This window comes from Anastrepha obliqua, chromosome 5 (assembly GCF_027943255.1).
Source record: "Anastrepha obliqua isolate idAnaObli1 chromosome 5, idAnaObli1_1.0, whole genome shotgun sequence".
Taxonomy (NCBI): Eukaryota; Metazoa; Arthropoda; class Insecta; order Diptera; family Tephritidae; genus Anastrepha; species Anastrepha obliqua.
The window spans coordinates 10,902,514-10,925,748 of record NC_072896.1 but is presented as its reverse complement, the minus strand read 5'-3'; the positions used below and the strand labels follow the sequence as shown (position 1 = coordinate 10,925,748).

The 23,235-nt window shown below is 41.6% G+C and overlaps 2 protein-coding genes across 2 annotated transcripts in view; one reads left to right on the top strand and one right to left on the bottom strand.

Moving 5' to 3' along the window:
* Window positions 1-22,389, bottom strand: part of LOC129247400 (laminin subunit alpha-1) — a 34,258-nt gene extending 11,869 nt beyond the window's left edge. The window contains exons 1-11 of the mRNA XM_054886519.1: window positions 22,230-22,389; window positions 14,421-15,780; window positions 13,517-13,772; window positions 13,066-13,462; window positions 11,976-13,005; window positions 10,516-10,712; window positions 9,984-10,444; window positions 9,163-9,921; window positions 8,776-9,058; window positions 8,559-8,709; window positions 7,799-8,450 (exon numbers count right to left, since the gene is read on the bottom strand). Coding sequence (XP_054742494.1) covers window positions 7,799-8,450; window positions 8,559-8,709; window positions 8,776-9,058; window positions 9,163-9,921; window positions 9,984-10,444; window positions 10,516-10,712; window positions 11,976-13,005; window positions 13,066-13,462; window positions 13,517-13,772; window positions 14,421-15,780; window positions 22,230-22,389 — 5,706 coding nt within the window. The remainder of the gene's footprint in view (window positions 1-7,798; window positions 8,451-8,558; window positions 8,710-8,775; window positions 9,059-9,162; window positions 9,922-9,983; window positions 10,445-10,515; window positions 10,713-11,975; window positions 13,006-13,065; window positions 13,463-13,516; window positions 13,773-14,420; window positions 15,781-22,229) is intronic.
* Window positions 1,288-2,387, top strand: LOC129247990 (uncharacterized). Its single transcript, XM_054887380.1, has 2 exons — window positions 1,288-1,910; window positions 1,972-2,387. The coding sequence occupies exons 1-2, from the start codon at window positions 1,428-1,430 to the stop codon at window positions 2,071-2,073; spliced, it is 585 nt and encodes a 194-aa protein (XP_054743355.1). The 5' UTR covers window positions 1,288-1,427; the 3' UTR covers window positions 2,074-2,387.
* Window positions 22,390-23,235: the final 846 nt, after the last annotated feature.

Here is a 23,235-nt window from a genome sequence, read left to right as displayed (position 1 = left end):
AACATGTGATATGCCACAGTACTTTTTCCACACTTCCTGCTCCAATGCGCTAACTTAATACATAACTTCTTAAGAGATCTTGAATAAAATTAAAGCCAGTTTTCAGTGCAAGAACGACTGTTTTGAATTTTAAATTTAGGGGGGAGCCTGGTTTATAAGGTCAAAAAAATCAATTTTTTTTTTTTTTCGTGTTAAGCGATTCCTAATATATTTCAGAATATACCCACAAAGTTACAGAGCCTAATTCTCCATATTTCCGTAGATACAAAGTCAAAGGTAGGCGAGCGTTAGGTAGTTACGCTGTGACCGGACAGCTATAGTACAAACTTTATCTTCTTTTCTTGACTTTTCATTTTTATGATTTCATTGAATTGGCGTACATGAATGAAAAAAGAACTAATGAACTTTTTGAAATGAATCATAGCTTGTTCCCTTCAGTATTAAATTCTCTTCTATTTGAACTAACAAAATAAATAAAAAAAATTTTTTCAAGATTTTTATATCAAGTTGAAGTGAATTTTTTTGAAGTGAAACTTCTTTTGCCTCGAAGGATGAAACGCTGTGAGGAGTAAAACCATAGCGTTTCATCGACATGTGACGCTACGCCAGCGCCATCTGTTAAAAGCGTGGCGTGGATGAAACGCTGTGAGGAGTAATGCTGAAAACAGTGGAGCCCGCACGGAATTTCCTTACCGCATGCCCTTACCGTGCACAAAACTGAGCAAAACTATTTCCCGTAGATAACAGCTGTTTTAGTTGGTTACATAAATACAAACAATATTTACAAAATACATCACTGACAAAATGGATGAAGAAGACATCGACACAATGTTGCCATTGATATTTTTGCTTACACACTTTTTCACACTTCCGCGTTATCAGTTACAATTTTTCATTGTTTAATAAACCAAAGCCAAAAACCAACAAATGCAAATAGTTCATTTATCTATAATTAACATTATTGAACAGTATTTTTAAGCTATTTTAACAAAAATTATCATTTTTCTAAGTTTATTTTGTAAATTATTTCGAAATGTACTGCTTGGCAACACTGCGTGGTGAGAGAGCAATCAGCTGGGTTGAAATTACGGAATTTTTTTAATAATCGTGAAATCAAATCTACGGTACTACGATACGGAAGGAATGAACTTTTCGTTTACATGGGGTTCTCATTAGTTTGATTGAAACAGCTGGGAATTGCGTTACACGGAATTGCGTTTACGGGCTCCACTGTTTTCAGCATAAAACTAGAGTTTCATCGACATGTGATGCTATGCCAGCGCCATCTGTTAAAAGACTGGCGTGGCGTGTCGTCGTGAATGTAATGCGGTCGCCATTAGTAACGCGAGACGCGTCATAGAGTGTGTGTGTAGTTTTGAGCAAATCTTACAAACATATTTTGTTTTGTTGATTGATTTCTGTTAAATATGGCATCAAATCAAAAACGGAAACCGAAAACAGGTGCTGAACGGCAACGTGAGTATTTGGAGCGTAAAAAATTAAGAGCTACTGTTGAACACCGTGACAGTGAATCCTCCGGTTGTACGATAAGTGATAATTTGTCATCTGTGCATCAGGATATCGATGAAGAACATTTCTCCGTAAATCGATCAGTCGATGGGCGGTCATTTCATCAGTATCATGGACCTAATTATGTTGTGTGTGAAGCTATAGTTCATACAAACGATCCACTGCCATCAACATCGACTCATAGAGATTTCGTTTCTCCAATAGCACAATGTTCAAATGCGCCTGCAATAACGAGAACGAAAAAAAACAATGCTCAAGTTTGCCGAGAATATCGTGCAAGAAAAAAAACAGCGCGTGAAAATCCAGACAGTGATTTACATGAACTGAATACTGTGGACATGGCGGAGTGTACATCATCGGAAAATAATGCTCAACGTGTTGTAAGTGAATCCAGTTTAATAGTAGATGCTGATTCACACCATATTCAACAATCTTCTGTAGCGAATGCTACAAGAACGTCGAGTACTGATCGTGTACGGGCTTACCGAGCACGCCAAAGAGCCCTCATTGAGAGTACTGCTGGTCCATCCTCGGTTTCAGTAGATGATTTAATAGATCCAGAGCAACCGTACTCAGGTTACAAAAGGAATAAAAGTGCTCATCAAACATTCGATAAACAATTTTATGGAAACACGTTTGGTCATAAGTGTTCAGTATGTGATCGACTTTGGTTTCAAAATGACTTAAATAAACCAATAGAATCGTTCACGAACATTTTGAATACCATACTTCCGGGTGTTGATATTGAAAATATTCTTCTATGCCAAACTTGTAGAAGATCATTCACAAAGGTAAATATTCCAGTGTACACTGTGTATAATGGTTTTAAATATCCTCAAAAACCTGATCACTTCACAATGCCGAGAACCAAATGTAATTGAGTACAATAAATTCATTTCTTTTTATATTAAAATAAATAAATAATTCTGTTTAATAAAATTCCATTCCATGATTTTCATGACTTCTGCATGCATTATATTGAAATATATTAATAGTTAAATTATTGATTTGTTGATAAAAGAAGTTTCACTTCAATCGTGCGGGTTCCGTGAACTACCACACACTTTCTTTTTTTTTTATAGAAAGGCATTTTTTTCTTTAAAACCTCCAAAAAGTTGAAATTTTGGAATTTCTAAAAAATCATGATAATTACAAATCCATTTGAATTTTTTGCTTTAGATAATAATTACGAGCTGTATCTTGTACGCCACTTGGAAACTCCAGCGTTGCAGCGCTCTACTAATTTCTATGTTAAACATTTTTTTCAACTTATTTTAACCTGTACAAAAATTTTTTATACTTTTTAAATGTTCATTAAAAGATAGAAAAAACTTCGCAGTGCTAAATTAATTTTTTCCTTAAAAAAGAAAATCGCAAAGACCTCATAAACCAGGCTCCCCGCTTAAGTTCAATTCTTCAAGATTGTAACTGGCAATCAGCGCATAAAACGCGTGTAAATGAAGCCTTCACACTGAGCAGGGTATAGTTATAATTCCCTATGTGAGACAAATTTCCATGAGGTGTCAAAAAAGTGTTGAGTTTTTTTAAGAATACCAACTTGATCAAAAAGTTCCCGCAACAACCACCAGGAGACGCTCTAAGTCAACTGATTTGAATTGTGTGTTTTTTCTTGTTAGGCTGCCAAATCTGTGACTAACATTTCTACCAAATTTTCTCGCCATTGCCTGACATTTATAAAAAGTTACGTCGTCTTGAGTAAATCTGCACGTCCTTTCGATTATTTCCAGTTTCAAAAATGGATTTGAATTTGCAACAACGAGTTTGTATTAAATTGCGCGTTAAAAACGTATTCAATGGTGCGAAAACCTGAGAAATGTTGGGTACTCTCCGTAAAGATATGCCAAAGAAAACAGCCGACAGCCATATACGAGTGGCTGGAATGCTTCGTGAGTTCGTCGAGGATGACGAAGGATAACGAACGTAGTGGCAGGCGACTCGACACCGAAGAGTGATGAATAAACGAAAACATCAATAAAGTGAAAGAAAAAGAAAAGTGATCAATAACCGCAAATTAACCAACAGAGAACTGTCAGAGGACCTGAACGTTGCTTGGGAGTTCATTCACGACATTGTAGTTAATGATTTAAGTTTGCGTCTTGTTACTGCAAAGTTGATACCAAAGGAGCTGAATTTCATGCAAAACAGAAGACCACCTTGGCTCCTTGGCCCCATAAGATCTACATAGATTTCTTCGGAGGACGGGTAGATTTAAAGTAAATTAAAAAGGGGACACGAGTGCACTACAATGGACTTAATGTTGTTTGAGTGCTGTACTTGCTACTCTGTCCCGATAAAAAAAGGGAAATAAATTATTACTGGAGACGAGACGTGGCCTTATGAGTACGACACGCAATTCAGAGTGGAGAGCTCTGAATGAACCAAGACCAAAAAAAACCTCGTTGTTTTCAATCAAAGAAGAAAGCAATACTCACAGTTTTCATGGATTACAAAGTATTGTACACTACAAATTTTTGGCTTCACCAGAAGGTCAGACAGTTGATAAGAACTATTATTTAGGTGTTATGAGACATTTCCTCGTTTACGTAAAGTAATTCGCCAAAAAAGAAGGGATTTATGGGAAAACAGCTGGTGGATTTTGCACCTTGACAAAGCTCCGTCGCAGAGGGCCATCATTATACGTGAACGTTGGATCAAGAACGAAACGAATACCATCCAACAACCATCGAATTCACTTTATTTGGCCCCCGTTAATTTTTTTCTGTTTGATCGAGTCAAAAAAAAACTACCGGAAAAGCTTTGCGTTTTAACAGCTTAAAGGGAAGTAATGACAAAATCGAAGAAGCCTCGAGAGAGTTCCAGGACTGTTTCGAGAGCTGGATCAAACGCTGGCATAAGTGCGTTGCGGTTGATGGGAAGTACTTGGAAGGCGATGATATAACTTTTTGGGAATAAATTTATAAATTATATATATATTTCGGAACTTTTTGATCAAAGTGGTATTCGCAATTTTTTCATGCCAATTTTTTTCGTTAACTTTGTTTAAAAATATGGGTTTTACCTCAACAAAAGAAACATATTTTAAAATTTCAAACTTTATACAAAATAAAAAAAAAAAATGAATGAAAATCTCAAAAAAAAAAAAAAAAATCGAGCTTTTCCCACAGATTTTTAAAAAGACTTCCTCCCTTTTGTCAGATTGGTCTAGTTTTTGAGAGAAGGCCATTCGGCCCTTATTTGTCACTTGAGACCGTTGAGAGCTCATTTAGAAACAACCTTACGACTTACTACTCCCTCGGGCACCACCAGAGTTTGGTCATGCTTTTTCGACTTTGCACGTGAATTTAACATATTTCCTTTATAGCTAACGACTTGAGTTTCCAGGCAGCTTCCTAAAATTTAATTTTCTATCGATGTATGGATATAAACTTTTAAAAAGGATTCTCGAGGACACGAAGGATTTAAGAAAGGTGCCTAACGGACTCCCTTAGTTTTAAAATTATTCAGCTAAGATTTTTTAATATAGCCTCAGGTTTTCAATAACTCTTAATATAAACAATATACGATGCAAAAAAAAAAATGTTTTTTAATAAAGGGTTTTCCAATAAGAGGTGTTATTTTGATAAAAGATCAATGGTTTCGTTGGTTGTGTCGCACGTAGCGCCGTCTTGTTGAAAATAAACGTTGTCCAGATCAATACCATCCAATTCCAGCCATAAAAAATCGTTAATCATCTCTCGATAGCGCCATCCATTCACCGTAACTGTTGCTCCAGCGTCCAGCTCCGAAAAAGTAAGGTCCAATGACCGCCGGACCATAAACCGCACCGTTATACGTTGAGGACAGAGAGGCTTTTCAACAATAACTCTTGGATTTTCTGAGCCCCAGATCCCACAATTTTGCTTGTTGACGAACCCACCGAGGTGGAAATGGGCCTCATCACTCAAGATGATTTTCGATGGATCATTTTCCGGATCATTTTCATGCATTTCAACGACCCAATCAGAAAAGACGTGACGTTGTTGATGATCGGCCGGCTTGAGTTCTTGTTAACTGAACTTCATAAGCCTTAAGACCCAAATCTTTATGCAAAATACGATGTAATGACGTTCGTGGAATGCCTAATTCCAAAGAACGACGAGGAATGGACAAACCTCGGTTTTCTTCAACACTTTCGGCTACAACAGCAATATTTTCGGCTGTTCTTGAGCGACGTGCACGGGTTTTATTCTTCACCAACTTGCCCCAACAGCTCGAATTTTTTCACCAATTTCTGTATTGCGGTGGGAGGTCCGACAAGGTGCTTCACGATGACCCAAAAATTTTCGAGTTTTACGAACCATCTCTGCCAAATTTTCGCCATTTTTATAGTGAATTTTAATAATTTCAGTGCGTTTAAGGGTGTATCGTTCAATTTTTATTAATGGCGTAGTTTCTACTTGTCAACTATCAAAAAATGACAGCTTCAAAAGTGGCATCTAACGAAATAGCGGGCTATTCAAAATAACACCTGTTATTGGAAAACCCTTTACATTAACTTTACAATAAAAAAAGTTTTTTTTTTAATAAATTTGCTTCATTTATTCATTCTACTAAGGTTTTTTCATGTAACTCTTAATGCTTCGCCATCTATGACCGCAAATAAACGGCCGGCAGACGTGGTTACCGAGGAAATTGTTGTAAAGTTCACGAAAGTGCGCGAAGTAACAGAGGCCATACGTGTGTCGACCGGAATGGCAATTAATATTTTACATGTTAAGGGGGGGGTAGGGTCACAAAATCGAAATTTTTTTTCTTCACTCATCTTATAGTAAATCATTTCAAGAATGTTGTGTCAACATTTTAAGTGGATCGGAGCAGAACTCTCAAAGTTATAGCCTTTGTAGGCACTCTACCTCGAATGCGGAGCATCGATAATTTTTCAGAGTCATTTTTTCAAACGCGTTTTTCCCGAAACGACTTCTTAAAAGTCGGTGCCAATCACAACTCCGAAACTATTCAACCGATTATTTTCAAATTTGGCACACGTTTTCTAAATTAAAAATACCTCCCCCCCCCCCCCCCCACTGTTTTTTTTTTATTTTTTTTTAAGGTTGTTTTTTCTTACAAATATGGCGAAATTTTTCGCCAAAAATGCTCGTTTTACGTTTTTTTGCCACCAAAACTACAAAAATGAAGAAAAAAAAATTTTATTAATGGGGGGAGGGGGGAGCATTACGTCATACTTTAACTGAAAAATTCGACTTTTTTAGTTTCAGATGATTCTACGACGAATGCCGATTGGCACCGCAGAGCACCTCTCGAAAAACATATCTCCAAAAAAACTCTGTCATGGGCTTATTTGTCAATATTTTATTATTAATATTTTTTAAAAACTTATTGAAAAGATGTGCAATAACATGCAACTGATTTTATTAAAGTATCTTAAGCCATATTTCTGTAAAAAATTCAAAAAAAAGTGTTTTTTTTTTAGCGCTAAACCTACCACCCCCTTAAGTTGGCGATGAAAAAATTGTCGGCCTGATGGGTGCCGCGATTGCTCCCCTCCAACAGCAGCGGATGCGATTGTTAACTTCGTATTTTGGAGAATTCAATTCTATTTTTTGGAGGGGTTAAAAAATGGCCGGCGCGTTGGGAGAAGTGTATCTAAAAGGGGGCTATGTTGAAAAAAAAAAAATTGAAGAAATGGCGTATTCATTTCTAACACGGGTACTTATTGAACCGCCTTCGTATCTAATATACTATACGTTACCAAAAATGAAAAAAAAAATTCTAATATATCAATGTTTTAAATTTTTTTTTTTTTAATTTGCTTCAATTTTAATATTTTGTAGATAACTCACTCAGTTTTAAAGCTATTCTGCTAAGACTTTTTCATATATCCTCAACTACTTCTAAAAATCATTAAGATGGAATCACATGTGTGTGTGTGTGCATGTGCTGTAAGGTTGTTCCTAAATGAGGCCCACTTTCAAGTACCGTTATCTCGAAAACTGCAGCCAATCTGACCAAACGGAGGACGCCATTAAATTTAGAAGGCGGCAATTAAGTCCGATCAACTATCAAAACCTTTGCCCAAGTAGGCAGGATCCTCATAATTTTTATTAAGAAGAACTATACAATGATTCTAAGGTGGCAGTGGAGCTACCACAAATTATTTCTTAACCAAAATACATGAAAGTGGTGTTAAGCGAACGAAAAATTCTCATTTAAATAAATGTTAGCTGTTCTTTTCAAACTATCAACTCTTTACAAAACCAGCCCCTCATATAATTGCATAGCAACTCACCCTCAAACATCCCTCTGGCGATGCAGTAAAACTCTTCCCAATCATCGGTTCAGTCTTAAGTAGTACATCGATCAGTCCATTCACGGTGCCCATCGGCGGACCATTACGCCCGATTTGCACATTCGAAAAAGCTACTGCCTGATTTAAGTTCATCGTGTGATTATTGAAGACCACATCCCGTATAGCGCCCTGCAATTTGATGAACGTCGGCGCCAGTGGCGTGAATTCCTCGTAAGGCGGCGCACCACCTATATACAGACCACCAGCATCGCGTGGCATGCTGACAAGTGTGGGTGCGCCCGTCAGGCTCTTTGTATCTTGCAATTCATCATCGACCATCAATTCAAATTTTCGGCCACTTTTTATTAAATTCACCACATGAAATTCGCCATCATTCAATGTGTTATTTGAGATTATTTTCAAAATACTGCGCCCAGAGTTGATCCATACTTGTAGATGGCCACCGATTAAGGAGATCGAGTAGTTGCCTTTGATATCCTTGTCATCATAGTCCTCAGCAACTTCCGGGGGATAGGCAGAGAGTAGCAGCAGGCAATCGGGTTGTAAAGTGCGGAAAACAAAGCCGGTATTGGCACGTTTGCGTAGCGATTGGGAGGGTAGCTCGATGTAGCCCTGGCCTGTGAAGCCCGCTCTGTGAAAGAATGAATGATGAAAATTTGTGTGTTGTTAAAAGTAGAAAATATGCATACAAAGGAATTGAAGCCCTTTTAAAAACTAAGAAGTTTAACTCCCAACTTACTTTGTTATGATTTCTTTGCAGGATGGCTCTACACCGAAATGTGTTGAGCTCTCAAGCGGATCGTATGTTTCTCTATTGACCTGCACATCCTTCATGCAGCCTAGGAAGGGATTGTCGGCGCCAGGCGCTTTGGAGGTGCCCGATTTGAAGCCTAAATAAGTAAGGAAAGAGCGCAAATTAATATGGAAAAATAAGTGGGATCTTCATTTTGATTTACCCGGCGGCACACCACCCAAATAGTAAACTGGTTTCGACAGATCGGGCAACATGTGACTTTTAATGGGCACCGTTGGTGAGCCAGTGATGGCGCGCTCATTGTCCACGCGCAATATGCCATTCTCCGTGCCGCGTTTGGGCACAAACTCGCGCGCTGCCTCAATCTTAACCCATTTACCCGTATTGTATTTGTTGGTGGTATTTATTTCCAATTTCGATTCATCGCCATAATCTATGCGGAACATAATGCGACCACGACTGAGCGTCACTGAGACGGAGCGATTCTGCAGGAAAGGTGGAAAATACGATAAGTTGCATAAAAAAAAAAAAAAATAAAAATAAAAACAAATAAAAACAAATCTTCCACTTTAAAGGTGCCTCTACTTACATTCTTATCATCAACCGCCAAAAATAGCAGTGCATTCTCGTCCAGCGTCTTGAAGGTCATTTGTAGCGCAAACAAATTCATTCTGTACGATCTCAACCGCGACTTTTTCACCTCTGCATAGCCCAAACCGTTGAAGTGACGCGCAATCGAAGTCGAAGTGGATTCCTGCGCGCCCACAATAGCGCCACCACAACGCCCCTCACTCGTAATAAAGTTCCATATGCCCAAAGGACGGTTATCCACTTCCACACTGTGCACGACAACATTTAGTCCCACACTTTGCTGCAGCTCCTTCTGTGACATGTCGCTCGGATAACCGCCCAGGTATATGCGTTCGTTGGGTGTTTGGAAGAAACGCGTATAGCTGGCATCGGTATTACCTGTGACCGGTTGACCAGGTACCAATGACCCGTAGTTGTTCATGCGCCGCACTAGAAGACTGCCGATATTCAGTGTGCGATTCGCTTCCACATGATACCAGGCGTCATCATATTTCGGATCACGAGTTTGTACTTCTAATGGATGTGTGATGATTGTCGTAGTGCCGCCGAGATTCCAAAGTAGACGCACATGTCGCTTGTAGAGATCGAGTGCGATGTAACGTCCATCGCTGCCTTGTATGTGCAACAGTGGTGAGTTGCCGTGACGATTGGGCAGCGCAAACGATATTTTGATGGTATTCGAAGTGGAGAGTCCATATAAGGTAGGCAAGTAGGTGCGTGTGCATTTCGGGTTAAGCGATTCCAAGGAGATTTTGATCTGAAAAATTGTTGGAAGGTGTCAATATGTGTAGTTCAACATTTACAACATTTGCTACTCACCCCTTCGGCTGCATGGCGCGCTTTGGCTATTTTATCGCGTATTTCCTGCATTTGTCTTGACATCGTACTATTCCACTCATCGAATTTCGCTTTCTCCTTTTGTGATTGCTCCTCCACGTAGGACAGCGATATGTTGGCTAGTCGAATGTTGGTTTTGGTGAGTGAGATATTCTCTTCAGCTCTGCCTAACTTGATTTCCCAATCGGGTTCCAAGATAGCAAACTTGGCGCGTAACCTCAAAATCTCTTCATGCATCCGTCTAGCTTTATGCAGCTCATGACGCATTTCTTCGCTAATGTTCTTAGCCATTTCAATACTCTCCACGGCCAGTTTGCGTGCCGAGTTGTTGGTTGCGGCATGCAAGTGCGCTGAAACGTTGTTGGTGCGCGTACCAGCGTCATAGATAGTTGATTTAATGCGCTCCACTTTGTCTTCGTGCACTTTCAGCTTTTGCTTAAGCGCTAAGAAAAGTAGGAAAATAAGAGAAGTTAGAAGCCCACACTCTTCAGCGCCCTTCATGCGATGTACTCACCATTTGTGCGTTCCATTTCATCGACCGCTTCCTTTTGTAGTATTTTTGACTTGTTGAGCGAAACCTTTGCTCGTTCAATCACGGAGCTACCATCGTCGGGGTAGAGTCTGCGCTGAGCTTCTAAAACACGTTCGTTTGCGTCCAAAGAGGCTTGCCGTGCAGCTGTGATGGCATCGGAAATATTTTTGTGCGCTGAACTATTTCGAAAAGGTGAAAAGAAGGAGCGGAACTTAGAAGGAGTCAATTAATAAAAGGAATAGAGAAGATGCAGCAGTAATTTTTGGGCCCTTTTATGATCCATTTGTGAACCAACATCAAGATGCATGCCACAAAACGCAGTAGGAGATCGGCCAAACATCCAACAAAGGAAGCGTTAATTATATATAGGTATACTTATATATATATAATTGGCGCGTACACCCTCTTGGGTGTTTGGCCGAGCTCCTCCTCGTATTTGTGGTGTGTGTCTTGATGTTGTTCCACAAATGGAGGGACCTACAGTTTCAAGCCGACTCCGAACGGCGGATATTTTTTATGAGGAGCTTTTTCATGGCAGAAATACACTCGGACGTGTGCTATTGCCTGCCGACGGGCGACCGCTATTAGAAAAATGTTTTTCTTAATTTGGTGTTCCACCGAGATACGAACCGATGTTCTCTCTGTGTATCCCGAATGATAGTCGCGCTCCAACCCATTCGGCTACGGCCATAAATTCTGTGACAAATTCTGCAATACATGCGGCGAGAAAGAATTCGCAGCAGTTCCCTTGAAAGCAAAAAATCATGTCCAGGTAAATGAATGTATCGATCCATGTCAAGACTAATTAGAGATGATCTCCACATGAATGATTTTCGTCGCTCAGCTGGTCATCTTCTGACAACGCGCTTGAAGAAAATTCGACTCGACAGATGCCATTAGCTTCTTCGGTGGCACGCCGTCAACGGCCATGAAAATATTATTATCACAAAAAAGAAAATTTTCACTGTTGATGAAGTTTTTAATAAGCAAAACAGCGAAATCATTGCTATCAAGGGTTCAACGTGGCTACCATCCAGCCTCTGTAAAGGTTTGGTGGGGATTGCATTGTAAAGGCGTTACATCTCTTTATAACTGCGAAAAAGGGATTAAGACCGGAGCAAAAGTGTACCAGGAGGATGTCTTAGAAAGCGTCGTGAAGCAGTTGAGCAGTACTCTCTTTAATGGAGAACGTTGGATCTTCCAGCAAGATTTCGCTCCAGGACATAAGGCAAAAACCGCACAGCAGTGGCAGTGGCCCTGTATACTAATTTCATATCTATAACGGACTTAACTTATAACAGAACTTATGGCAGGATTAAGTATACATACAAAGTCAACGCTCGAGCGCCCTGTTAAAAAACTACCTAAGAAATTGGCGCATATTTTCGGCCAGAAGATATGGACATATCTACATATATATACAATTATACACAATCACTCACCTCGCCAATAACGCAATTTTCGCTCCATTCCTTGTCGGCTGGAATTGCCTGGCGTATTCATTCGAGCGCTCCATCAATCTCGCCGCATGCTTTTGCGCTTTCGGCAGCCAATGCTTGCGCACCTCTCGCTGCATGCCCTCACTCTCACCCAACGAAATATTCAACTGCTCAAATAGTCTATCTATCGAATCGGTTACACCACTCAAGTGCTCCTGTTGTGCCCAATTCTGCTCAATCAGCTTGTCCGTGTCTGGTATTAAACTTTGATTCAAGTATTCATTAACATCAGCGCCAAACTCATTGACTTTATTGAAATCTTCCACAACATGATTGCGCAAATTCACCACATGTTCCAGTATATCGTCGATCTCATTTTGCATCTCCACCGTACGATCGGCGTGTAGACGCATATCGGAAATGCGAAAATTTGTTTGATTCAGGTCGCGCCAAAACATTTCGACACGCGCCTTCTGGTCGAATGCTGCATCCGATGCATTGCCGAAATGATAGTAGTAGTGCCAAGCGCATTGCGTGGAATTGCGTATGTTCTGCACCGTCTGCTCGTGCTGCCTTATAGAGTCCAAATAGAAGCGCGCTTGATCCAAGGCCATCGGTAGGCTCATATGTTGCTCACTCTTCCCATAGTTGTTGAGCGTGAAAATATATTGCAAAATATCGGAACGCAGCGCGCCTATATCCACATACAATATGGTTACGTCGTTGCGCAAATCGGCGGTAGATTCTTTACGTTTGAGCGCTGTGGCCAGCGCTTTGCGTGACTGGAATTTGTTATTCTCAGCGTGTGAGTCAATCTTTAGCAAATCGTTGGCGTCATAGCTTCCCAGCAGCTTGCGCGCATTCGAATAGTCTTCATAGTGAATTTGGAGCGTATTATAAGCGCGCTCATAGTCCTCAACTTTCACATACGGTGCGGGTATGCCAGTGAGATCCATATTGTGCAAACCGCGGCGTAGTTTATTGCCTATCAGCTCGATGTAGTCCAGCAGAAGCAGCGTGCAATTGTCGCAAACTGGAATGCATCATCAAATCTAAGTACTCAGAAAAGGTATAGTTCATGTAAAGTACTCACTGCGACAGCCACGCTCCTCCAGATAATTACGTTCCGCTATGCATCTATCGCACTTCAAACCGGTCACACCCGGCCGACATTGACATTGACCCGACTGGCTGTCACAATCGTCACCAGCGGAGCCATCCAAATTGCAATTGCATGGCTGGCAGGTGCTGTTCGGATAAGCAAGTGGATTGCCAAAATAGCCAGGGCGGCAGCGATCGCAGAGCTTCCCCGTGTAGCCGGGTTTGCAAATGCAACTAACTTCACCCTGCCATACGTTGCAGCCTTTGGCGAAATTGCGACTAGTCTCCGGGCAGGGGCACGACTGACAACCATACGAGGAGTTCGGGTCGCCATAATAACCTTCAGCGCATTGTTCGCAGTGACCACCGCCCGTGTTGTCGCGGCAATTCTGAATAATGTAAGAAATGAGAAATTAAGTTGCAAGTGTGCGTTTCGTACTCACCAAGCATATGCCCGTCTCGCGCTCGCATTCATTACTGCGTCCATTACAGTGACACGGCACTACACGCCCAATGAGATCCTCTATGAAGACGGTTTCGATTTCTGTGACATTGCGGAAACGGTAGTAGCCCTTTCCAGGATCCTGACATGAGAGTCCATCATAACGTTTGGGGCATTTGCAATGTTCGACACCTTTGGCTATCATATTCGTGGAACCGTAGACATAGATCGCTGAGTCCATGTGAACGTTGTGGAGGCTGAAAAGGGAAATGAGTGTAAAAAGTGCTACAAAGTTTTAGATACAACCGAAGCGAGAGATTTCACATTAAGGAACGCTATAACTGAAGCCGCGCGAATATGCTTTAAAGCTTTGTAGGAGTGCTCAAATCTTATAACGCGCTTTCCTACAGCGGTTAGTTTATTGTAGTCCCTCTTACTAGAAATAGTTTGTATTTGTAACGGATCCTCAAGTTTTTAAAGTCGAGTTCGAAATACACAATTATTCGTGTTCTTAAGAAATTTTTACCCAAAACATATTACTTCGATTCATTTTCGCGCTTTTTTTGCAATATATATAAAGTAATTCCTCTTCCATATTTTTCGTTTTGTGAGCTGCTCAGAAGTTGATCACTAATTAGTGACTTTTTTTTTGAGACTAATCAAAATCAAATTTCACCATGAAAAGTCTCAATTAGTGACTTGAGACTGCTTACAGAATTCGGGCATTAGACTACTTTAACCTTCATTCCTAGAGTTCTTTCAATATATTTGAAGAAATCTCGCTCGTTTTCTATATTTCGGATCCGTCTAGAATCCTTCTCATATTTTTCTAAGCCTCCCGTTTTTCTTAATTCCCTGTTATATTTGATTTGTCGCAAAACTTCGTCGCCCGCTGTCATACTTACACCACTTCCGTGAAGTCGGCGAAGGCCGAGGCGCGCACAAAAATATGCTTCACATTCTGCAACGCCGCCATCAAAGTTGCACGATCCACAGGCTGACTGTTGTGATGATACTTCCACTCGGACTCATGCAGCGGCACTTTATAGGTCACATTCAACGCATACTCATAGTTCTCATATTCGTAATAGTCGAGCACCAATTTTTTGTGCGAGTGTATTTGCACTAGCGGAAAACGGGCGAGCACTTTACGTTCCAGTGGACGGTTGGCGCCCTCGATCACCAGCGTAAAATACAAATAGCCATCATAGCTGCTTGTGCGATCGCCATAGAATTGTGGCGGCAATTGAAAGTAGAGTGGATGATAGAAATTCGTGTATGCGCCAATTGACACATTGCCCGTAGAACGTGGAATTAAATTCAAATCGTTGAGCAGGTGTATCTCAGCATCCTCGCGATAACTCTTTGCACCTGCCATCTGCACAACTACAATGTACTCGTACTCTGTATTCGTAACATACTGTGGTCGTATGTACTGCACGCTCAGATTGCGCGCCTCTGCCATGCGTATGTGGCCCCACGACCATTCGCTTTGTTCGCATTCACTGGAACGACCAAAGCAGAAGCAACGCGTACAACCTTCCGGGTTGAGCGCCGACAGCCCAAAGGTTGATTTCATGCACGTGTCACATTTAAGACCAACAACCAATGTTTTACACGGACACTGGCCGTTCGCATCGCATGTGATCGAGCCATCTGCGTGCACAAATGAACCGTCCACATTACAATTGCAACGCCGGCACTCCGGATAGCCAAAGTAACCAATGGCACACGTGTCACACTGCCGACCCGCGTAGCCTTCACGACACTGGCACTGTCCGTTCGTCGACTCGCACAGCTGGCCAATGGAGCCGATACGATCACAAGCACAATTGCGACAACCGAGACGCGGTTGCCAACCCCAAGTACCGGCCACACATTGCGCACAACCCAACCCACGACTGTTCGGCGGACAGATGCAGCGACCATTCAACGGATCACAAACTTGTCCCTCGCCCGCACACTGCGTACAACGTTGACAGCCGTCCGTGGAGAAGCCATAAAAACCGTCCGTACACTCGTTGCAATGTTGGCCGCCTACACCGATCTTACAATCGCACTGGCCCGTCCATGGATTGCATTCGTGGCTGCGCGAACCGGCCGGATCACAGCGACAGTCATGACAGCCGACGCCTTGCGTGAGATTCCAATGACCTGATTTGCATTTGTCGCAACGCCGGCCGGTAACGTTGGCCAGACAGGCACATTGACCGGTACGCTTGTCACATGAGGCGGCGATGGCGCCGATCGGGCTGCACTGACACTCTGGAAAGATGCAAAAAAAGAAAAAAATTATGTTAAAGATTTTCGAACGTGATTAATGAGAATTAATGAATGAACTTAACGCAAGATGAATGAACTGTTGTGGAGGTGAGTAAAATGAAAAAATATATTTATAAAAAATATATAAAGAATGGAAGAAGAGATAGAAATACTCTTTTGAGAGATTTATTGTGGCGACGCGGCGAATAATGTAGAACGTTGATGATGAAAAATTGCAAATAAAAATATTGATGATATGCAAAGTTAAGCATTTTTAAGCGATAATAAAAGGTAAACCATGATAGTGGAGCATTGGTGGGTTATGGCTTTGAAATCACGTTTTTAATTTTCTTGCTTTTATAATAAAAATCTGCTATTTCAAGTAAGTGGGCAACGCAATGATCGTTACAACAAAAACATAAGAGTTGTTAGAAACAAAGCCCAAAGCTGAAGCTACAAACAACAGTTAGTTCGTACCTTCAACTGCCGCAACAAGTTCTCATGTAACGAGGCTGAAAAGGCACAATGAGTCCAAAGGCAAGGGAAAGAAGCAGCTAAAGCGGAGGTATGTGGCACTACTCCAAAAACTTATGTACTCCTATGTAAGTACATTTGCATACTCTACATAAATGTGAATGGCTTGCGATAGGTCGTCGCATATGCCTGTATGTATGTGCGCTCAGACAGCGCTTAGCCTTCAATAAGAAGAACGACAAATTGAAAGTCAGACTTACAAACAGGCCAGACGGACGACATGATGCGGCGTCATCGGCGACAATGAGCAGACTTTTGTGCCACATGCACATACCGACAAGCAAGCAGATGCTAGCCGACAGGTAAGAAACAGGTAAAAATAATGCGAATTTATATTTTGGTATATACCTACATGGGCATGTATGTGTGTGTACGTACGAGAATGTATGTTGGTAGGCAGTTTTCTTGGTAATCATATAAAAAATTAAATGTCAATTTCTGCCAGACGCCAAAAGCAATAAAACAAGTGGCACGCCGATTTTTAATGAGTTGACAAAATGTTTTGAGCTTTGGACATGCGAACTGTGACATCGCCAAAGGCAGTGTGTGCGCATAAAATTAAGATATGAAAAAAGAGAAAAATGTGTTTTGTTGTTGGTTTGGTGTTCAAAGCGGAGATGCTGTCAAGCTCAATGAGAAGCGTATAATAACAATTGGAAGAAGATGCACACAAAACCATTAAAATAGTTAAAAAATAATAGCCTAAAAAACATACATACATACATTTGTGTTATAAAATTAATTGAAAATTGCTCAAAAATCGTTTGGAACCACTTGAATGCGATTGGATAAAAAAAATCGATGTACGAGTTAATAGCAAAAACGCGTGGATCGAATTTGTATCTGCGAATCGCTGATCTGGTGATAAAAAGTGGGTCACTTACAAGAGCTGATGTTGTTGTTGTCATAGTGCCATAAATAACAATGACAGTTCTTGGCCGCATATAAATCCACGTCGATCCGGCAACGTAGAACTGATTGTCGTGGGAACGACGACAACGTCAAGCGGAAACGGTAGTGAGTGATTTCCAGTAAGTTCGTGCCAACAGCAGCCAAGCCCGAAATAACGGGCAGGAAGGTTTTGCTGTGAGCAAGGCCTCATCTTCTACTCATATAAGTTGCTCTCCTATAGTTAGTCAAGTTTTTAATCCTCTGTTGGACACCGTTTTTTAAATCCTTCGGTTGGACTCCCGGGTCTGGCCTTTTTTCGTACCGTTTGAGGATCCTCTTTAAAAGGCTATATATAGTACGTATAAGCGACCAGCCAGACTCGGATGCCCAACCAGGGTCTTTTTAAATCCTTTTTTTTGGCCTGTTCGAGGATCTTTCTTAAAATATTATATCCATAAATCGACAGAAAATGAAGTTTTAGGAAACTAACTGGAAGTTCACGTTGTTAGCTTTAATAATAGAAATATGTTAAATTCACGTCCAAAGTTGAAGACGTATGGACAGACTCAAGTGCCTAACGGAGGGTTAATTCAGACCTCTACTGTCAATAATTCGGACCACTTGACGAAACAACCGAATGAACGACACCAGTTTTGAGCTTGAGTAGTGGAATATTGTTTCATCCGGAGGTCTCACACATCAATGATGAATCGCCAGAAGTTATGAAAGCTTGGTCAGGTGGCTCTTATGTCGAATGTAACAACAAATAATTACCACATGCCTTGTCTATGGCATGGGAAAAGCTCACCTCAAGATAGGCTTGTGAAAAGCAATTGTCCCAACTGTCCGATCTAAAAGTGGGGTTATGAAAGAATATTTAATATTCTTAAAAGACTTCGGCATACTCCCAGAGTTGATATATTGTCACCCAAGCCCATACTCTTCAGGAACTTTCAGGCTCTTATAGTTGAACGCACGGCCTGGAGAAATAATTCTATCACCTTCAAATCTGGCTTACAGATACGGTTTACTGATGGGTCGAAATCAGAAGTTGGTGGAACATGGGCTGAAATTCATGGACCTAAGTTCAAAAAATCGATCCAAGACACCGAGGCTTGTGTGAGGGATGGGCTCTGTAGGAAAATTTCAGTAACTCTCGTTCACACACTTGCAAATAGTCAGGCGGCTTTGAGAGCTCTTCTATCAACTCTAATTACCTCGAAAATGGTAAATTACTGACTGCCTGAACCTTCTTAATATGTTGGGGAACTTTAACTCATTATTATTAGGTTGGGCTCCTGAACAGGAGGGTCATAAAGGAAGTTAAATGGCTGATACTCTTGCTAAAAATGCGCAAAGATGCTTCTAATTGTTCCTAAGTCTTTCTGTGGACTTACAAAAGGCCACAGTAACGGCGCTCAACGCAATGTTAAATGTGGTACCCGTAGACATCGCAGGCAGAATTGCCGCTACACGTACCGCAATCACAGTGAGGGGTTCAGGCTATAAGCTCAACCTCACTTATGCGCACTCAAGCATCCTTAGAAACTTCGAGTTCATCCCCCTGTCAATGGATCAGTGTATACTCTCGGAACTACCGGAACCTTCTCCACTCATATTCCATCAAGGGAAAAGTGGTCCAAGAGTGGTCCGGGGGCTACACTTGGGGACAGGGTCTGGTGAACTTGTTCACGGATGGATCGAAGTTGGAAGGAAAGGTTGGGGAGCAGTTTTCTGCGAGGAGCTCCCCATCAGATTCAAATTCAGGTTACCGGCAAACTGTAGTGTGTTCCAGGCAGAGGTAGACAGGAGGCAGCTGATTGGCTGCTCACTAGCGTACTAACAGTCAGGAAAGTAAATATTTACTCCGACAGCCCAGCGGCAATAAGGGCCCTCGGGTCAGTGAAGGTGCACTCGAAACTGGTCAGGGAATGCGTGACCTCACTTTCGACTGCGTCCGAATTCTTTGACATTAGCCTCATCTGGGTTCCTGGTCACAGCGACATTGCGGGAAACTGCGAGGTGGATGAGCTGGCCAGAGAAGGGACATGAGAGGTGATCTTCCCGCGAAAGGAGAGAATTGGGATCCCTCTGACTACCTGTGGTCTGCTCCTGGAAAGATGGGCATTGCGCCAACTCAGCGAGCGGGCAAGTACACAAATTTATAAGGTCCCGAAATCCTCGGGCGAGCTTCTGAAGTTAACTAAATATCAGCTCTCGAATCTCATGGGTTTTCTCACAGGTCACAATGCGCGAGGAATGCATGCAGTGAGGCTTGGAATTACCTCAAGGCCCTTTTGCGATGGATGTATGGAGGATGAGGTGGAATCATCTCAGCACCTACTCTTTAGCTGTCCTGCTCTGGCATGGCTAAGATCTAGGCATCTTGGCTCTTACTTCTTTGCTCCGCCTGCTGATATAGCAGGCGTTGACATTAAAAGTCTGATGAATTTCATCAATAGCACAAAGCGGTTGGCGCAAACGCAGCACAGTCATCGTTTGCAGTCCATACACTCTAACCCACCCTCTTAAACATCCCATTCACAAGGGACGAATCCGTTTCTCCCCGTCCAAGTGTGCTCATTTCTTGGACAACCATACCAACCGAACCTAACCTAACACAGTAACGAATTTCTCAGTGGCGGCATTCTATCGGTCAGCGACAAGCGAAACAATTCCCAACGTCGGACAGAGTAATTTCTGAAATGCTACTTCCGCTCGGCAGAGTAGACTTAAGACTTTTAATTGGTTACTTTACAGGCCCCTGTCTCTCTATGAGACCACGAACTGCCGATTCTGTGAAATGGATACTGAAAATTCAGAACACATTCTTTGTAAATGCACTGCACTAGGCAGAAAAAGGCTACAGCATCTTGGTGGTACTGCCGTGCCTCCATACAAACTATGCAACAATAAGCCCCAGAATGTGCTAAAATTAAAAACAAAATCCGTGAAATATAGAGTACCTTAGCAGGCTTTGCATAATAGAACTCTTTTGGTCCAAATGCGCAGTAGCCTAATAATAATTTTTTTAACTACATCATCCAGTTCTAATATCTGCTTACAAAGCTGACGCCTTATATGACAGGGTGGTACACATAGTGTATTTTTTTTTCAATTCAAAAAAATTTTATAATAAAAATAATTTTTTTTTGGAATATTTTTGATTTATTCGAAAGCGCAAACATTCTGTTGTCTCAGCTGGTTTTGCAACAACGTATCTTTTAACCCAGTTTTCCAAGACCATGGCGATCGTTTCTGGTTGATGAAGGTCTGAATCGTTAATGGATTATTCGCATAAAGGAGAGATTTCACAGGACTCCACAAAAAAGTATAATCGAGTCGAAACGCAGTTCCCAGGTGGCCAATCGATATCGTTGAGATGGCTGGTAAAATGCTTGCCGAACTTGGCGCGCAAAATATCCATTGTGGCATACGCTGCGAGACATGACGCGTCATCCTTATGAACGCCCAAGTCTTGTAATCAATTTCCAGTCATCAAGAATCGTTTATCATTACTTTTGTAGCGCTCACCGTTGACCGAAATGGCATCATCTCCATTTACTTGGAACTCGAAAACATATTAAAGCTTACCATCAGCCACTTCTAAGACTCAACAGATGAAAATTTCCAATTTGCGCAACTTAGTTTCAAATTAGCATTTTTCCGTAGTTGCACTTATTTGAGATTATCATCACTTACGGTTTAGAAATAAAAGTGACATTCATGCCTTGCTTTAATGAGTTTTCGAACTCACGCGTGTATGCGTGTCGGAGTGAACCAGCGCGTGCGTACACATATAAATATGAACATCGGAAATTAAAATGTTAAGCAACTGCAAGCAGGTCAATTAATGTAAATATGTAGTATATCTTTAAAGCGCATGTGCAACGACTGAAAAACCAGACAGAGGAGCAAACATTAAAGCTAACGTAAAATTACAAATACATATACACATAAGTGCATATGCATATAAGTACATATGTATGCATATAAATTAGTGAAATAAAAATTTCAGCAACAAGAGTTGAAAAAGAGAGTAACGATTTTAGCAAAATAATGTGGGCCGCAAGTTGGCGTTGGTCTACGCCCACATTGGCTGAGGTGACTGGGCTCTTATACGATATAAGCGCAATCATGTGAATGAAAACCACACCAACACTAGGCAAAACGAGACGAAGCGTAGCAACTTAATGCTGCGACAGCATATGGAACGGTGCTTTTCCGCATGCCCCTACACCGGCAGCGGCAGTGACGCGCCAAGGAAACTGACAATTTTAAATTGTGAATGGCACTGGCTGGCTGGGCGTCTTGTGAGCGCAGGCATGTACTTTTGTTTGTAAGTGTATGCGTGTGCCCGATTGAAGAAGTATCCAAGCCGTGAAACACCAAACTAGTCAAGAAAGATGCATACGAGTACTAGTTTACAATCGGAATTTTCTGACTGAAATCGAACTAGTCCGAAAAAGTTCGGATTTGTAGCGATGCAAAACGAATTATACCGGCGGCCGCCGTAGTTGAATGGGTTGGTGTGTGACTACCATTCAGAATTCACAGAGAGAAGGCAGGTTCGAATCTCGGTGAAACACCAAAATTAAGAAAAAGCTTTTTCTAATAGCGGTCGCCCCTCGGCAGGCAATGGCAAACCTCCGAGTGTATTTCTGCCATGAAAAAGATCCTCATAAAAATATCTGCCGTTCGGAGTCGGCTTGAAACTGTAGGTCCCTCCATTTGTGGAACAACATCAAGACGCACACCACAAATAGGAGGAGGAGCTCGGCCAAATACCCAAAAAGGGTGTACGCGCCAATTATATATTTATATATGTATATAAAACGAATTATTCATGCCTATTTTATTTAATTCCCAGCTTTTAATTCACCTTTTTTTGTGCACGTTGTTAACTATGGCAAATGAGTTGGCGCATGACTACCAAGTGCGCAGGTCCGAATATCCGCGCATGGGACATCAAATGATAGAAAAAGTTTTTTCTAATAGCAGTCGCCTCTCGGCAGGCAATGGCAAACCTCCGAGCGTATTTCTGCCACGGAAAAGCTTCTCACTTAAAACTACCTTCAATGCTTCGTCGGCAAGGAGAGCCGAAGAAACTCGCGGGTTTGGTATCAAAGACTCTGGCAGGAAAAACATCAAATGTGGTGATACAAGGAAAACTTGACTCTTTTTCATGTTGTTACAGGTGTGAAACAAAAAGACACATTCTCTACTGTCATATTTAACCTACTTTTAACCAGCGATATGGAGAACGGAACAGTAGATGAGATAGCAAAAAGTGCTGTTAGACTACCTTTTGAGCAAAAGAAAGACATACCAAAACCGCTAAATACAATATACAATGAAATGGACGACCACATGAAAAGGCGGGTGGAAGCTAGGTGGACTAATCTGACCACATGCAAAACAGCAAAAGTCATGTGTAGAACTAACGACAAAAAACTGACTCAATTCACACTTACGCTCTCACGAAAGGACTGCAGAACTATCATAGGTATGCTAACAGGTCATAATCTATTGGCTGCACATACGTACAAGATAGGGATTGCTAGCACGGACAAATGCAGGAAATGCAGAGAGGATGTTGAGAAAACTTTAGAGCACCTTCTGTGCGTTTGTCCAGCATTATTAAAAACTCGTTTAAAATGCCTGGGAGCCCCACTGTTTGAGAGTCTGGAAGACGTCTCAAAAGCGGAACTCCCAGCTCTACTTAGATTCGCCAAAAGCGCTGACATCCTATATGATGTCTACTTTAGCTATTCATAAAGGTCGGACTCCATCTGGTATCGCTAGGGACCAAAAGGACTATGCGTGGCTTATTGCCAACCAGGCTAACCTAACCTAACCTAACCAGCGATATCGACCCTGGAGCTACCATTTTCACGAAAAGCGTCCAGATCTGCGGCTATGCTGACGGCAATGCTATCGCGTCGAGAAACCAACGCGCACTTGCTGATTGTACGCTGGAGCTGATAACTAACCTAGTCGGCTTTAAAGTAAATGTCGATAAGACAAAGTACC

Coding starts and splice junctions, on each gene's coding strand:
- LOC129247990 (XM_054887380.1), top strand. CDS start 1,428: ATGGCATCAAATCAAAAACGGAAACCGAAAACAGGTGCTGAACGGCAA. Junction 1,911..1,971: donor AAAATAATGCTCAACGTGTT/GTAAGTGAATCC, acceptor AATCTTCTGTAG/CGAATGCTACAAGAACGTCG.